The sequence below is a fragment of the Polypterus senegalus genome, chromosome 5 (assembly GCF_016835505.1).
Source record: "Polypterus senegalus isolate Bchr_013 chromosome 5, ASM1683550v1, whole genome shotgun sequence".
Lineage (NCBI taxonomy): Eukaryota > Metazoa > Chordata > Cladistia > Polypteriformes > Polypteridae > Polypterus > Polypterus senegalus.
Genome location: NC_053158.1, coordinates 79,922,946 through 79,940,539, shown reverse-complemented (window position 1 = coordinate 79,940,539; position 17,594 = coordinate 79,922,946). Strand labels below are relative to the sequence as shown.

Genomic DNA, 17,594 nt, shown 5'->3' with positions numbered 1-17,594 from the left:
TATTTGTTTTAAGGTTCTATTAACAGATGTGAAGTAATATGCCATGTACAGACGTTATTAAAGTTGCACTACTTCATTCATTTAAGTATACTTAACTACTGCATGTGAACTTTTATTATCTAAATAAAGCATTAAAAAACCTGGCTGCGTAAACTATGACGTATATGTCAGTCCATTTCCCATATTCCTCAAACGACAAGGAGGAAACAGGAACATAACTGAGTACAGGGACACATTAACGTTTCAGTATTGTTATAGACGGAGGAAGACTGGTTTCATTTTGATACGAGCGTTACACCGTAGGCAACCGTCCTTGCACTGTTTTAATGCTGATTGAAAGTCACTGAACATTTCTGTATACAACATGTCGCACATCTCTCAGAAATACGTCAGACACCTTTTGCGCACGCGTCCTATGTGAGCGGACTTCCTGTTTAAGGAGGAAGTGGGTGGGGCACTGCCAGAGGTGGTAGGTTGTAAGAAAGGATGGCTGATGCTGCTGTTACTGTGACCGTCACTCATGGTAGAGTTGTATCTTTATTACTTCTTTCTGATGTGTGTACGTGTATCTTATTGTGAGGCTTTCTGTAGCACAAAGTCGTGGGGTGCTGCTTCCCATAGTTCGCATATTACTACCAGAGATAAACGGCTACAATGTTTCCCTGGTACTGTAATAGAAGGCACTGAGGTCAAGCTGTCAGAGTTACAATTTGTGCAGTAAATTGTAATTCGGGTATATAAACATAAATATAATAACGATAACTTAGAAATAGCAGTTTAAATTATACGTGTGACATTTCTGTATGGTTCTGAGATAAAGAGGGACTTCTGCTGAATAGTAATTTTAAAAAGGTGACAGATTTCTGAATGGGTTTGTTACTAAAAGGGCAGTTAAAATGCACAGTTACAAGCTTCATTATACTGCTTTCTTTGCAGTATCTGATTTGTATTGGGGGAGTGCTGTGTGTTCTTATTTACAGGTTAAGGGAGTGCTGTGTGTTCTTATTTACAGGTTAAGCACATGACATAACGGGGTATGTTCTGATGAACTGCCGTAACTCCAGCGCCGGCCGCTGTCATGCGCTTTTGACCGCTCTCAACGAGACTGTTGCACATTAGCACATTTAACAGGAAAATCAGTTTTGTTATGGGTTGGCGGTTTTCCTGATAGTACGGGAAAATACATAGACTATTATGCATGTGCGTAATTGTTAAATTTCATTGTTGTATTCTGCCTTCTAATGGAATCATTTGGTTTTATGGTTCTAATTTTGGGAGGCATCAACATTTCAAATTTAGAAATCCCAGTCTCTTTATTACAGGTAGCGTTCCTTCCATCAGAACAAATTAGGCATCTGTATATAATCTATGTAAAAAAATGTCTAGAAAGCCATATTTGCTGCAGACATTTGAATGTTTTAATCTGTTTCTAATTTTTAATAAAGTAAACTTGTTTAAACTTCCTTTTTAGCAGTGGAAATATGTGGGCATAGAAGGTGCATTTTTTAGAAAAATATTTGCTTAGTTTATTGTTTTATTCTCGTACTCCCCTTAGTTTACAACTTCTCGATATGAAGTTGCAAATGTGAAGTGTTTTATGTCCAGCTTTTAAAGGAGTACCATGAATGAAAATGACTGTTAAATTATTAGTCTTTATAATAGTATGCTTTCCTTGGTACCCTCATTGTTAGGATTTGCTTTTAGTCAAGTTATCACTCACTTGCTGACTTGCAGTTCCTGGACACTGGGTTTGATTGATTCAGTTAAATGCAGTTGAGTGTAGAACAGGACAGGCTGTTATTGGAATCTTCAGAAAGTAGAATTCAAGCTTAACTGTTATGAAAACAACGCATTACTTTGAAAAGAACAATATAATTTAGACTTCTAATCTAATTTTATTCCAGCAAAATTTTGTAAAAAAGAGGACGAGTTTATAATGTTATTGAGCAGATCAATGGTGTGATCTAAATGAAAAAATACCAAATTCTGGCGTATTTGTAAAAATGTTTAGTTATTTAAAATCACAGAATCAAACATACCATGTCTGGGACATTAGTTTTAAGGAGCCATATAAAATGATGTATTCTTGTTAAATAAAGTAATAAATGATGAAAGTTGAGTAAAGATAAAAATTGTGTTTTTAGGAACTGCAAAACATAACATTGAAGTCAGAGGGCAGGATGGAGTTGAGCCTCTGTTGAAGGATATGGCAGATGTCATTATGCAGGTCACTGGTGTCCCTCTTCAATCACAGAAGCTAATTTGTAAAGGTAAGTTTCTTTTCATGTAAAAAAGTACTGTATGTACAACCCATGAAATGTGTTTTTTTTAACATATTTGGACATTTCAAAATTGGATTTTCATTTAAGCATGAGCTATACATAAAATTTGTCTTTTCAATAGTGTATTTGAAAAATGAATAGATATGCACCTGTATATATTAAAAAAAAAAGTAAGTTCACCCTTGGCTGTAACAGCTGGAAGTTTGTCAGAAATAACCTCGAGTAGGTATTTAATGCAACTGACCACCAGTCTATGACTTAGACCGGGATAAAGTTTTTCTCTTTCCTCCATGAAGAATTCCTTCTTTTGTGCAATCCCTGAGGAGTGTCCTGCAGGCACAGCCCATTTCAAATCCCCCCACAGCAATGCAATGAAAAAATATTACTCTCTTGTATTAATTGTTCCCCACTTCTAGTAAGCTGTGCCATTCCAGGTTTGGTATAGACCTAAAATTTTCTCGTTGATTTTCGTTATGATTAAGATTTGTCAGAAAGTCAAAATAAAAAGGAGAAATATTGTTTTGTACAAGTATGATGTTGACACTTCAGTATATGCCTCCAGGGATTACTGAAACAAGTCTATCTCCATCTGGTATCTGGAGTAACCTTAGGGCCTAAGTAATGAGACTCTTACTTCCATTCGTGACCAAACATTTATAGGGCTTTATTTATCTTTCATTGCATCAGGTTGATAGTTCTTTTTTCTGTGCTTCCTTTGTGTTTTTAACACAAAAAGAGTTCCTCACACAGAATGGCACATATGAGGGTTTAATTTGAAAGAGTAAGAACTCCATAATACTGTACAAGAATAATAACTAGATATAGTTGAAGCGAGTGTTTACATCTCATAATCAGTACCATAGGCACAATAATTACTCATTACTCCTTGTATCAGCACATTTTGGTCTCATTATTTGTGTGATTATTCCAAATACTGAATTTAATAAAAGACATTATACTTGTTTGGAAGGCTGATAGATGTTTTTGGGGGTATGAATGACTGAAACATGTAGGTATTTTGAATGAGAAGTCAATGTGCTGAGTAACTTCCCCATTTATTAGACAAGGCCAAATAAGCTGAAAGCGTAATAAGGCTGGTAATAGTATTTAATGCTTTATTTAAATTTATTTAAACATTGTAAAAAAAAACTGTGTTTATTTTCCTTGCTTATCTGTATGCAAAGCACACAAGCAAGAAAAAAGAAAAGATAATTAAAAACATCCCATAATGTTACCTATTTTGTATGAGACACATGATTGATTAAAAAGTATTGTTAGGTTTGCTGTTTATGCAATTATTTGAATTATTAATTTAATATGTTGATTAAGAGGTGTTGAATGTGGTGTTATGAGTAGTCTTTTATTGTTTTGAACATCTGCTGGTTTCCATTTGAAATTAGAAGTGAAATATTCTCTTTAATCTTATAAAAAGATTGTGCCATTTACATCTCATTTCTTTTTTATTTTTAGGAAAATCACTAAGGGAAATGGAACAATCCTTATCAAGTCTTGGAATAAAACAAGGATGTAAAGTAATGCTAATTGGGAAAAGGGTACGCATTGTTTTCTAATTATTTAACTGCTTTAAAAACACAATATTTAATATTTTGATAAATTTCAGACTGCAGTGTCCATCGGATTGGTACAGAACTGTCCAGAAGGTCCTTTGATAATGACATCTACATTACATATCTTGCAGTGCATAAAAAAGGAACATATTCTAGGGTTGGAACATATAGAAATACACTGTTTCTATTAAAACACTGTAATATACAGTAGTTAAAAGGGAGTTGTTTTCATTAGCCTGTGTGAAATGGAATGTGAAATTCAGTGCGTTTACATGCATGATATGCCAAAACTTGTGGAACATACCAAATAAGATGCTTCAGAAAAACAGTTTACTCTTAAAATTATTTTCTACCTCTTTTTGTTAGTAATTTACATAATAAGCATCCATAAAAATAGTAAAGAAACAAAAAACAGGCATTTCTGACTATGTGCTTATCTGATTTTTATGCTTCAGTATTTTACAAATACACAGAGCTCTTGCATGTTTACTTATTGAACAGTAGTGTTCATTGTCGAAATTTGTAAAAACATTTTTTGCAGTGAATATGCAGTATTTGTTCGCTGAATAATTTCCTGGAAAATACCACTTATTTGATGGGTATACTAGCTGACAATAATGAGAAATATTGAGAGTACTGCCACCGAATATATAACTCTGATCTCACTGTGCTCACTCTATTGACAATGCCGCACAGCATGGCTAATTTTGTTTGTTGATCGAATGCATGCAGTTAGTGATAGACAAAAAAACATTCCTTTTAAAGTGTTACATAATATGATAGGAATGTTATTGTTTAACTGCACATGTAAAGTGAATTAAAATGCATAGTACAAATAGTCTTACTTCAGCATATGGTCATTAATGTTGCAAATGTGGAATTTCAATAATGTTTATTATTATTGACATCAATTTGGAGAATTTGAATTTCATTTGTAACAGAACAGCCCAGAGGAAGAAGCAGGACTGAAGAAACTGAAAGAGCTGGAGAAGTCTATGGAGCAGATTTTGAAGAAATTAGAGAAGGTGGATGGAGAACTCTCTGGGCTAAAGAATGTAAGTATGGATCTTTGACTCTTCTGCCTGGTTTGGATGACAACCAAGCTGCTTTGGTGCAATTTATTTAATGGACTGTGGCAATGGTTTTAAACTTTCTTTTAGCACTGATAATATATATTAAAGAAGCAGAAGATGAGATTCAGCATAAAATGTGGATTACATATACAGTTAATGTAATGATTTAATTAGGAAACTTGTAGGATACAACCAAACATGGCACACATTTGTCAAACTGAAGCTGCTGAATTTACTAATAGCTGAATTTCTAGCTAATGGAAGCTTTTGTCAGTGAGTCTCTATAATGCAATTTTCAAAGGTTTTTAATGTCACAGATTATGTTCTGTAAGTATGGCAAATGAGACCTTCTCAGTCTTCCCTTTAAAGATTTAAGTAATCCATCCATCCATGTACCAACCCGCTGAATCCGATAACAGGGTCACGGGGGTCTGCTGGAGCCAATCCCAGCCAACACAGGGCACAAGGCAGGAACCAATCCTGGCCAGGGTGCCAACCCACCGCAGGACACACACAAACACACCCACACACCAAGCACACACTAGGGCCAATTTAGAATCGCCAATCCACCTAACCTGCATGTCTTGGGATTGTGGGAGGATTTAAGTAATACTAAGAGTAAAAAGGGAATGAAATCCATCACGAGCTAAGGCTGACTTTATACACCATTATACTGTATAGTAGAAAATGGCATGGTTGCCACTCTTGTCAGTCTAATATGGAAAGTTAGAAAAATAACTTGATACTGTATCCCTTTGTGGTTGTTTAGAATGTGCTATTGAAGTTTTTATCCATACTTTAATACTTTAATTTTATAATTCCACATCCTTATTATACAGAACTTGCTTTTTTTTGCCAGCTGATAGTGTAGACATTTTGATTTAATTATGTCTGACTTTGTGCCTCAAAAATACATTGTACAATTCAATAATTTAAATCCTGTATGCACATTTGGATAGTAAGAAAAACATTTGTAATATATTCCTTTTTGCTTTGCCTTGCTGTTGTGCTACAGGGTTTCTTAGCAAAAGACCTTCAGGCAGAAGCTTTAGGTAAACTTGACCACAGAGTGAAGGGAACTGCTGAGCAGTTCATGAAGCTGCTTGAACAATTGGATTCCATGGTGGGTGAGCTAGAAGCTGCTTCTTGTATATCTATTATGATGTATTTTTAGAGATTCAATTACTACTATAACAAATTAAGCTAATCATTCATTTTTTTTCTGCTTATGGTTGTGAGTAGCACATTTGTGGATTAATTTAGGTTTAGAAGAATATGGAAATTTTGTTCTTTATACTTTAGTGTGTGATTTTAATTCTTAAGCTTTTCATGCTTTTCTTTCTGAGGTACAGTGCTTTCAGTGAATCATAAAAGAAGTTCTTCAATAAGCGTATTTTTAATTCCATGTTATTCACATGAAATATCTCATAAACTATTCAGTGTATTTTACTATAGCAAAATAAATAATATGAAATAATAAAACTATACTATTAATTACATATACTTAATAAATATTTCTAAAAATATAACTGCCCAATAATTATGTAATATTCATTGGATCATGGAGGATATGAAAATGACAACTCTAAAATTTGAAATCCTGGGAAGATTTTTTTAAAGGTATCTTTATTTCTTGTCACTAAAATTTAACCTTAAATCACAAAATGCAAGTACCTGAAACACAGCTGAAATCCATATTACCAAAGACCATTCCTGATGTAAACTTAAGCTTTTCAGAAAACAATTAAGCACTAAATGGAAGACATTTCTGTTAGTTATGTTAAAGTGCTGTTGTATTACATGAGACAGCATATCAAGCTGCACAGTACTGTGAGACTGCCAAAATGTTATCTACTTTCATATTAGCTTTTAACTAAACTTATAAAGCAAAAACATTAGAATAGATAGAATAATGCCTGTAGTAGTATAATTTTGAGCAGTCATTAGATGATATCACAGTAGTAGGTTGTAGTATACTTTTTCATTTAGAAGTATAACACCGGAACTTGTAAAATGGCAACTTAAATAGATTAACTTGGGCTGAAATCAGCTTACTTTGAAAAGCTGGGTGACCAGAGCTGATGATGCACACATTGCAGGTGGTACAATGGGTAACATTACCATGTTGCAATCATATCACCAATTATATTCGTGCGTGAGTTTATTTTGGCATTTGTATATTCACTTAAGTTTCATTCTGCAGTCCAGAACTTGTATAAGCAAGTTTATCAATAAATGGATGGATTCCATTACCAGTTTTGCACTCTGCCTTCTCAGACTTTTCTGAGCTTACATGTTTGTCAATAAATATTATAGACTAGTTTACCAAATTTGAACCTGTATCCTGGTTTTTGATTATTTTCACTTTTTTACTTTTCAAAAAAAGTATATTGAGTCTGTATGTGTTAAAATAAACATCACCCCAATTTATAAATGTAGTAATAGTATTTTTGGAAATATTAATCATATTTTGTTATTTCATTTGTTATTAAATTACATTAGTAAACTGAAAAAAATGTTGATACTTGTAGAAGGCAGAATAACTGTGTTTTAAAGCATCATGTACAGTGCAAATATAAATATATAAGAAATTATGAATATATCCTGAAAGAATTGCAAAATGCAACATCACATTTTTTTTTATTTCTGTCAGTTTGCCACGTAGCTGATTTTGCTAAAAAAAACATTGGGTTTCAAGAGCTGTCTGATGTTTTTATAATGGCAGCACACTTAGGCTTGATCTCTAAGGGAACCTTAAGTTGAATTTATCGTATTCATTTATATCTGGTCAGATCAGTCAAATGGTTACCAGAAAGTGAGGCTTTAAAGTGTCCTTTTCATTTCTTGTTTGCTGATAACAATTTAAATAAAAGAAAATCCTCCAAAAACTCTCTCTCTCTCTCCCTCCTTTTCTTATTTAGAGTTTACCCGAAAATTTTAGTGATTGTAGAATAAAGAAAAAGGGATTGGTCAAGACAATACAGGTGAGTCATGTATAAACATCTGTCATTATGCACACCTTTCACAGCTTCAGTTTTATGGCACAATTGTTTATTCTGCCCATTACAAAAAGCCTAGATGTGTAGCTAAAATTATCCACTTCAGTCCTTGATACATGTCTAATAGCATTAAAGTTAGAAGTCATTTTGCTATTCACCTTATTCATCCCTCATTTTTCAAACCTATGTTTTGAGCTACATTCACATTATCAGGCTGAAGTGACTCAAATATGATTTTTTGCCTTAAGTGACACAAATCCGATGTTTTCAAGGCTATATGGACACACACATCTGATCTTTTCAAAACAGATTTGAGTCACTTCATATATGGCCCTAGATCAGATATGAAGCATGAATGGTTGGATAGGAATTCATGTTTTTTTTTTTTTTTGACTATATGTACGAGCAGAGCGTTATCATTACCAGTCAGCACTGGCAGTGTGGCAAAACAACAATGGGGAAGAGCTATAACTGCAACAACAGTCACAGTCCCACCATTGCTGCCTCTTTTCTTGTACCCACACATCTCTTGGTGAATCAGTGCCCACAAAATCTACTCATCTGGCTTTTGTTTTTTTTTGTCTTCACAACTTAATCATTTACAGCCGATGAACTTTTTTCCGTACTCCAGCAAAATGCATTGCATAAACTAGCTAGTAGTGTGTTCATTTTGTCACTTTTACTACCATCTCACAAAAATGTTTTTTTGTTGTTTGCGTCACAGATGACTCGTGCATAAATGTATCAATCTGTGCATGCTTGCCACTTCAGAGAACAGATGTGTTCACATTAAAGTTTGACACAGGTCACTTGTAATAATGAATGTGAACCATCAAAATCAGCAAATATCACTCTGAGCAAAAAATCTGAATTGAACAATGAGGTTTGTAATGTGAATGTAGCCTAAGTCTCCACTCCGGTTATTTTTGTATACTGGACCATTGTTTTACTGTAGAGAACTGCTTATGTTTTCAAGTGGTAGCACTTGCATTTATGCAAAAACATTTTATACTTAAGGTTTTGCTTACCTCTACTGGAATTGATTTAATTATACCATATCCTACTATTTTCCAAGACTGCTTAATCCTTTATATACTGCCAAATTCCTTGTAACTATCACCATCTCTGCATCTGGTTGTTTCTTAAACTAACTGTTTTTTATGTACTGAAATGCTGAGAAGATCTGAATGTTTAATGTGGCTTGTTACTACAGTTAACCACACCAGCCCCAGTAATACTGGCTAAGTCAATAGGTATTTTTCAGGACTATATCCTTTGTTATGTATAAGCAGTTTAATTATTATATCTGAGTCAGTAGGCACACTATTGTAAATGGTGACAGCACAGATTAAAGAACAGACTTAAGCTGTTTTTTAATGTGGACACTGTGATTACTGTGGTTAGTAAAGATTTTCAGTGATTTAGATACATTGCTTTTCACGCCTATGTGGTAATGTGATGCCTTTTTCATATCATTCAGTTGTAGTTATCAGCACGTTCATTAAATGCTGTATGTAAGTATCAAATATTATGTTGAGTTTTACTGGGCTCTTTTTTCAAAGTAGCGACTTTTTTGAATTTTTTCCCCATACAGGTTTATACACTGTTCACCTTAATCAATTTTTGTATCACTTTTTATAATTCTGTTTATATCAATATCAAAAATGTATTTTTTAAACCCTTGTACATGTTTTGGATCATGAAACTGTCACTTTTCTTTGCACAATAGCTTACTGAGATTTTTATAAGCACCTACTCTGTTGGGCCCTTGAGCAAGGCCCTTAACCTGCAATTGGTTCACCCTGGGTATGACGTTAACCTGCTTCCTGCCCTGAAAGGAGGTCCTCCAACTTGCAGGGAGAACTTGGGGTTTGGTGGCAGGTTTGGCAGTCTAGCCACTGTAAAAAAACTTCACACTGTTCCACTCCATTTGAACTAGTGTGGTGCTGAGGTGTCCCCCATTGCACGGCTACGCTCGGGTCCTAATCTGGAATCCTAATGTGGTTTGTTGGGTTTTGGGTGCAGCAATGCTCTCTATCAGCACATGCTCCCAACACCCACCACTAGTATGAAAAACGAAAGCATGTAATATTAAAAACAATACAAAACCTGATACATTTTTGCAATGAAAGATACAACAACAAGATTTTTTCCCAGTAAGGGGAGCTCAGTAGAAACAATAATTCCTGACACTGTTTTATGTTTTTGTATTTGACAGACTCATCTTGCTCTGTGTGACCGGATAGAAGCAAGTATTTCAGATCAGCAGACAAAGTTACACTCAAAGAACTTTGCACTTTCTGAATAATCCATGTGCTATATTAGTAATACATAGAACATTGCTCTATGAGCAACACAAATCAAATGGAGTGCTCTAGTGACAGAGCATCTTATTTATGTGAATTTATTCTAATTGTATGTACTTTTTATGTGCATTAATAAATATTATAACAATAATTTTGCAGATTTATGTCTTATTAGCAAGACTGTAATTACCTGAAATACATTAAGTCAATACACACAGTCTTCAACTTTAATAATTTCTACTTCAACGCAAGTCTGATCAGCAGAAATGAACATATGATACACAGGATGATGCAGCATCTTGTACATTCAAGACCCATCAGAGTACATGTATAATCTCAAAAAAAAATCCATGACTTTTAATAACTTGATTTTAAATTGGGGATTTTTATGGGATTTAAAGTGATGCACCACTCTGCCATAAAACAAACAAAAAACAAACAGTGCTGTTGTAAACTAACCATTTGGCAGGAGTGCTATTAACACTGCTTAGATAAGTCACTGTTTGTGTGGAGGTTCATGTATTTTTGGTCAATTTAGGGTGCTCTATTTGTTTTAGACTGCTTCTGCGGCAGGATTTACTTTACATGGTTTCTAGTCCGACAGCATGCTGCTCTTAACAAGTGCAATTTCTGGATTTTTGTTACCTAAAGGATGCCAGATTACATGACAAGGAATCACTGGGGATGACTGATTACATGACTCAAGGTTTCTATTGTGGAATGAGAGTAGCATAATGTTGGCACATTTTAGTAGCCAGTCAACATGGACCACATCAAAATGAGAACGGGTGCATGAAAGTAAATAAACAGCATGGAGAACCACAAGCTGGTAGCCACTGCTGCTGTTTATGACAAACAAATAAGGCAAAATGTTGTAAAACTACTTCTGGCTGAGCGCAACTCTGATCATCACCTCTCGTATTTTGATTTCAGACAAAATCAAACTTATTTGTGTTGTGGGAAGTGGCATAGGGTGGCACGGTGGTGCAGTGGGTAGCGCTGCTGCCTCACAGTTAGGAGACCCGGGTTCGCTTCCTGGGTCCTCCCTGCGTGGAGTTTGCTTATTCTCCCCGTGTCTGCGTGGATTCCTCCGGGTGCTCTGGTTTCCTCACCAGATGAAATGAAAAGCTCAGTTTGGGTTAAATCACCCAGATGAGACACGGCCATGTACTAATGCTAAATTTAACCCCGGGATGGAGACAGAAAGCAGCAGGACTGCATTATTACTTTCTCATCTATTGTGGATAGAAAAATAAATCAGCAGGATGTCCTTGTCTGGATGTGCAGTGTTTTTCACCTTCATTCTTAAGTACATTCTTGAGGTGTGCCATGGGAACATTTTATGTCAATCAAATTGTCTATCTCTGTATGTAACGAGAGTCAGTTCTGCTTAGTAACGTTATTCTGTATGATTATGTGGATCAGTCTTCACTAGGAAGAATAAATTGGGAAGGCCTGGCAAAACTGTTTTTGTTTGTTCCTGCTTGAGCCAAGCATTAGGTGGGGAATACGCATTGTTCTGCTGGATACCATGCCAAAGTAAGGGGTTAAGACATCAGGATAGTAAATAAGCAAGCCAAATGGTCTGGTGGGACATGTCCCATTTGTTAAACTTGTATTATTAGTATAAAATATTTTAATTATAGCTGTTGGTACTGGCAAGGGATTTCAATTTGATTTCCCAACCTAATTAATGCCCGCCATCCATTGTCTACTCCCATTTCAACCTCAATAGACAATGCAGTGTCATTGTTAGAGTTGCAAAATCCAGGAATCATTACTGTAGCGAAATACTTTTTTGCGCCTAAACAAAAAAATGTATATGGTGCCTGGGAAAGTATTCAGTTCACTTTTTTTTCATTTTATTCTCTATGATACTTAACTTACAATATATTAAACTAAGAATATATATATCACGCCTAATCAAAACAAATCTTTAAATAATTTGCTAAAAATTAACAAACAAAATTGTTAGATTTAAAAAGTATTCAAATCCTTTGTAAAGGTTACAAACTTATCCAATTTGTTGGTATTCTCCATTGGTGTAGGAGGTGGGTGGATCACCAGTTCTCAGTTCATTTATGAGGATAAACATCTCCTTTATCACTTAGGTCCAACAGTATAGTACAGATTTTATAGAAAGCAACCCAAAATGAAGAAAAAAGAGCATTCAAAACAATTCAGGGGTGTAATTATACAGAGTTCAGATCTGGGAAAGGGTACAAGGCCATCTTAAAGATGATGAACATACCTCAGAGTGCAGTCCATCATATGGAATAGGGAAATACAAAACTACAGCCATACTGCCTAGGTTAAGTCACCTCTCTAAACATAGGTGCTTAATAAGAATATAACTTGTCAGAGGGTCTACTGTGATACCCATTGACATTCTGACTGATTTTGATGGGAAAAGATGCTTATAGCTTAACACTCTCCAGGGCATTGGGAGAGGCAAGGAATAAGTCCTGACTGAAAAATACAAAAGCCCTTGCCCGTAAAGAATTTGCAAAGATGTGGCAGAATGTCTTGTGATCTGATGAGATTAAAGTATAAAGGTTTGGCTTAAGCATCTTATGTGGTATATGTAATGTAAATTTAACACTACATTATCAGTCAAGTGACACCAACACCAGTGTAAAATGGGGTGGTATTACCATCATCGGGCAGCATGGTGGCGCAGTGGGTACCGCTGCTGAATCGCAGTTAGGAGACTTGGGTTTGCTTCCCGGGTCCTCCCTGCGTGGAGTTTGCGCGTTCTCCCCATGTCTGCGTGGGTTTCCTCCGGTTTCCTCCCACAGTCCAAAAAAACATGCAGGTTAGGTGCATTGCCAATTCTAAATTGTCCCTAGTGTGTGCTTTGTGTGCTTGGTGTGCGTGCCCTGCGGTTGGCTGGCGCCCTGCCTAGGGTTTGTTTCCTGCCTTGCGCCCTGTGTTGGCTGGGATTGGCTCCAGCAGACCCCCCCATGACCCTGTAGTTAGGATATATAGCGGGTTGGATAATGGATGGATGGATTACCATCATCTTCTGGAGATGCTTTTCAGTAGCAGGGGTTAGCAATCCGGTGCGATGAATGCAGCTCAATGCTGACAAATTCTAAAGAAAAATTTGTTCTCCTCTGCCAGAATGCTTATGAGGGGCAGTGACCCAAAAAAAACACTATAAGAGCAACAATGGACTGTCTTAAAATGAAGATAATAGATGTCCTTGATTGGCTAAGTCCTGACCATAATGCTAGGGAACATCTGTGGCTAGGCCTAAAAATTTCTGCTCACTCCTGCTCTCCAAGTAAACTGCCACAGCATAAGCAATTTTACAAGGAGCAATGGGCACATCCTTGTTCCACCATGTTACACAAAATGAATAGACTTACTCTAAAGGACTTCTTCCTATAATAGTTGTGAGAGGTGGTTCAGCCAAGTGCCACACCAAAGTATTTGAGCAGCACCATGAAAAAAACAGCTTGATTTACAAATAAAAAGTCCCAGCCAAAATCTGATCAAAATCCCAGGTTGTAACAATCATTTATATATGACTGTGGACTAAATACTTTTTCAAAGCACTTTAAGTATACACAGAAGTAAAAGGAGTATGTATGATGGAGTGATTTGGCTGTTTGTCTTTGTCTAAGTAACATTACAATGATATCATTATGAACACCTTTTTTAAGAGATGGTGTACTTAAGACGTGATTACAACAATACTAACCCAGGAGACTCGAGCAATGGAATATTAAAGTGTGGTTTTGAAACTTATATGTTTAATGTAACCAAGAGATTTTGTAAGCTGAATGTGACAGACCAACAATGAATGCAAAGAAATGTCCCTTGAGGTTGCCACTGAAGAAGGCACACAGCAAGTGCTCAGTGTGGACTATTTGGGGAAGATACACGTTTATTGGTGTTGAGAAAAAAAATCTACCAATGTACCTGAACACTGCAAGTCTTAAACTATCTAAAAAAACTTTATCTGAACTCAAGTCTTTAATGAAGATAAGTCTAAATAAATGAAACACATTTATAAACTGTATTTATTGTATGAGGGGGGACGCAAAAAGCCTGGGAATTAGTCAATAGCACGGTAGTAGGGTGTAGTTATTGAATGTGGCGCTAGGTCTCATATGCCTACAGTTAGGTTAATCAGTCAGCCGAGTGGCATTGTGCTGGGTTGATTTTGTGCGTATTTCTGGCGTGTACTGTACAATCACACAGGTGAAATTAGTCAATTTTGTTTTCTTCCAGTCACCATGGTTATATTTCAAGGGTTGTTTTATTGTACCCTGACAATACACCTGCAGAGACTGTTTTGTAAATCAGATTTCGACCAAAAACAATGGCATTGTTGCTTCACGGACTCCCTCGACCAAACGTCCCCCAACCCCCATTTGTTAAAATTCTGACTTGAAATGATGAAGATTTGCTCCGGTGGAAGAAATCCAGAAAAAACAATGCAGGTGGATCTAGACACCACAACAAGAGAAGAGTATAGGAAATGTTTCCATAAATGGGAGAAGGGCTGGGACAATTGTACTGCCTCTCAAGGAAAATACTTTGTAAGTGACTAAAGGGGAATTGCTAAAAGTTTTATAATAAAGGGTTTTTTTTTACAATTATGCAAAACATTTCATAAAAACTGTGTCCAGTGCTCCAGATACATTAACAACTTATTACAAACATTCTTCCTGGGTTGAGATCTAGACAATTTCTATTATTTGATCATTTAATTCTAGAGGGCTGCTTTTTGGCTTAGTGTCAACTCACAGACAGATGACCTAAATATTTTAGCTTGCCTCTGAATTCTTTGTTCTGTCAAAGACTGCAGTCTGTCCAGGTCCTTTGGGCAATGTAGGAACTCGAAACCATGACACTTGACACTTGAACTACTGTGTGTAACAGTGAAGAACACTCTTTGGAAATTGTTTTCTATTGACTGCTTTGCCAGGACTCCCCACATTATTCTTCCTACTGAAGCCTGGTCTACATACAGTAATCAGAACTGACATCTTGGAGTTGTACTCATGTTATGTACAGTGTAAGCCATTAGGAGACAGCAGAGAGCTCCAAACCTCAGACAACTTCACAGACACCAGTCCCTTTCAAATAAAGCTGACTTATTTGTACAAATACCTTCCACACAGGTCCAAAAGCATAATCACCACAATTCTCTTCAGCTTCTCCTCTCTCTCTCTCTCTTCTGCTCCTCAATGCCACCCAGGCAATCTTTGTCCACTCCCACCTAACTCTGACTCCTGGAAGAGGACGGCAAGTCCTTTTATATTAGCTAACCTGGAAGTGCTTCTGCTCTTCTGCCCATATGGTCTGCAAGCACTTCTGCGTTAGTAGGAAACCCCATGCCATATGGCTCTTCAGTTTTCACAGCAGCCTCTGGTAACACCCATGTTACCCAACAGGGCTGAGACAAAGAACTCCAAGTGCCATATTGCCTGTTGGAACCCATGGCACCTCTGCAATTTGAGGAAGCTGCCATCTAACGTTCTGGGGGAGGCAATGTACCAAATCCATTGTTCTCTCCAGTTCTTCTAGTATATGGGCCTTCAGTCTGCATACTGCTCCTGGATCTAACCCAGCCAGGCCGCCTGGGTATTCCTCCTGGCATCAACGTCCTCTGCCTCTATTCTGGGAAAGGAAGAGTTTTCCTTGCTCCATTTCTTGGAGTGGCATAGGGCTGGCTCATATCCGGTTAAGGAACCATCCTTCTTCCTGACTGGGATGCCTGTATCTGCATATTGCTCATCATAACAGAGATACAGTAGATAATTGGGTTGACATAAAATCAGAAAATTTTCACCCCAAAAATGTACTTCAGAGTGAAGGTGAAAAATACACATGCACATTCATAGAAGGACATTCTGCCGATTTATTTTTCTTTTCACAACAGATGAGAAAGTAATAATGCAGATAATCCTGCTGCTTTGTGTCTCCTTCCTGGGGTTAAATCTCAAATATGTTCATTCTTTGGTAGTTGCTGTGATGCGAAAGCCTCCATGCTTTTTTTTTCCTGTTTTACTTACTGATGGATCTGGAAAACCTAATTTAGACTTAAGCCACTATCACACTTCACAATTTTTCCAGCAATTTTTAATCAAAGTCTTTATTTACATAATCTTTGAGACATGGACAGTCATGGCATACACCTGTGACCACTTTTGGGGGGCGTGGGGGGGATTGTCCTGTCCTGGTTAGTTAGTTTAGCACCCTTCTCCTTTTACCTTATTGCTCAAACTAACTCACTTTGTAGGTTACCTACTTTTTCAAACAAGCCAATTCTTGTTCGCTTTTTCTTTCTGTTGCATTCATTATTTTGTCCTAAAAATGAATGGAAATTGACACTATGAGGATTCTCTACGTTTTGGTTATATAAAGTTTTTTTTTTAGTAAAAAAAAATTAAAAAGTATCATTTGACCCTTGAAACGTCTTCTCTTTCGAATTTGACCTCTTTTGTGTTTGAAATCGGTTAAAGTATCTTCAGTTTCATTTGTTGAGGATGAAAATTTGTGAATTTTCCTACATTTCCCCAAATTAATAAACAGTAAAAAAAAGAAGTTTAAATGTCCCATAATTTGTAAAGATTCTAAAACATTTTTACCTTGCCATATCTTTTGGGTCAATTTTGGGTTTTCAAATGCATTCAGTGAACACCCTGATGTTACAAAATGCAGAAAAGTTTCCAAATGTCTCAGCTTTGTATAGGTGCTATGCATTTTGAATGCTACCATGTCCTTCAGGTCAATTATAAATCTCCATATTTATAAAATTCTTGAGCTTTTTTAAAAGCTAAATTTCCCCTTGAGACACCTAAAAGTACTATTTAACTATCTCTACCTCTCTGTTTTAGTGGCTTCCGCATTCAAATTAGGGTACTCCGTTTACTTCCTATAAAAACCATAGTAAATGTTATCTGTTTTTAAAGCTTAGGAACATCGCTACTACAGATGAAGATGATCAATCAATCTAAATTTGATTTGAGTTGAAAAGCCTAACGTCCAGGGCAATTAAAAAGGATTTTTAGAATCACATCAAAAAGAACCGGAAGGCACAGCAATGAGCCAGCAATCAAATACATTGTGAGGGTTAAAAAACTGCAGCAGGAGTTCCAAAAATCTGTTGTAGTAGCATTCTACCTACAGCAGCTATGACACTGTGAGGATTAATTCATGTATTTGGATGAATTCAAAAAATTACCTGGACCTTGATGAAAACAACCATAATCTTCAAAGGTCTGAGGCTGCTGGGAAAACCTACGCCTTGATCCTTTACATGGGAATGTGGTGTGGCACAGCACTGCAGATCTCCTTCAAACAGATTTCTGCAACCATCCCAAATGCAGCAATACACTTTAAAAAACCT

The 17,594-nt window shown here is 36.3% G+C and overlaps 1 protein-coding gene across 1 annotated transcript; it reads left to right on the top strand.

The window, feature by feature from the left end:
* Positions 1 to 441: 441 nt before the first annotated feature.
* bag1 (BCL2 associated athanogene 1) lies at positions 442 to 10,379 on the top strand. Its single transcript, XM_039754872.1, has 7 exons — positions 442 to 523; positions 2,145 to 2,270; positions 3,753 to 3,835; positions 4,792 to 4,905; positions 5,939 to 6,046; positions 7,845 to 7,907; positions 10,141 to 10,379. Exons 1-7 carry the CDS (start codon positions 487 to 489, stop codon positions 10,228 to 10,230), a joined length of 621 nt encoding a protein of 206 aa, XP_039610806.1. The 5' UTR covers positions 442 to 486; the 3' UTR covers positions 10,231 to 10,379.
* Positions 10,380 to 17,594: the final 7,215 nt, after the last annotated feature.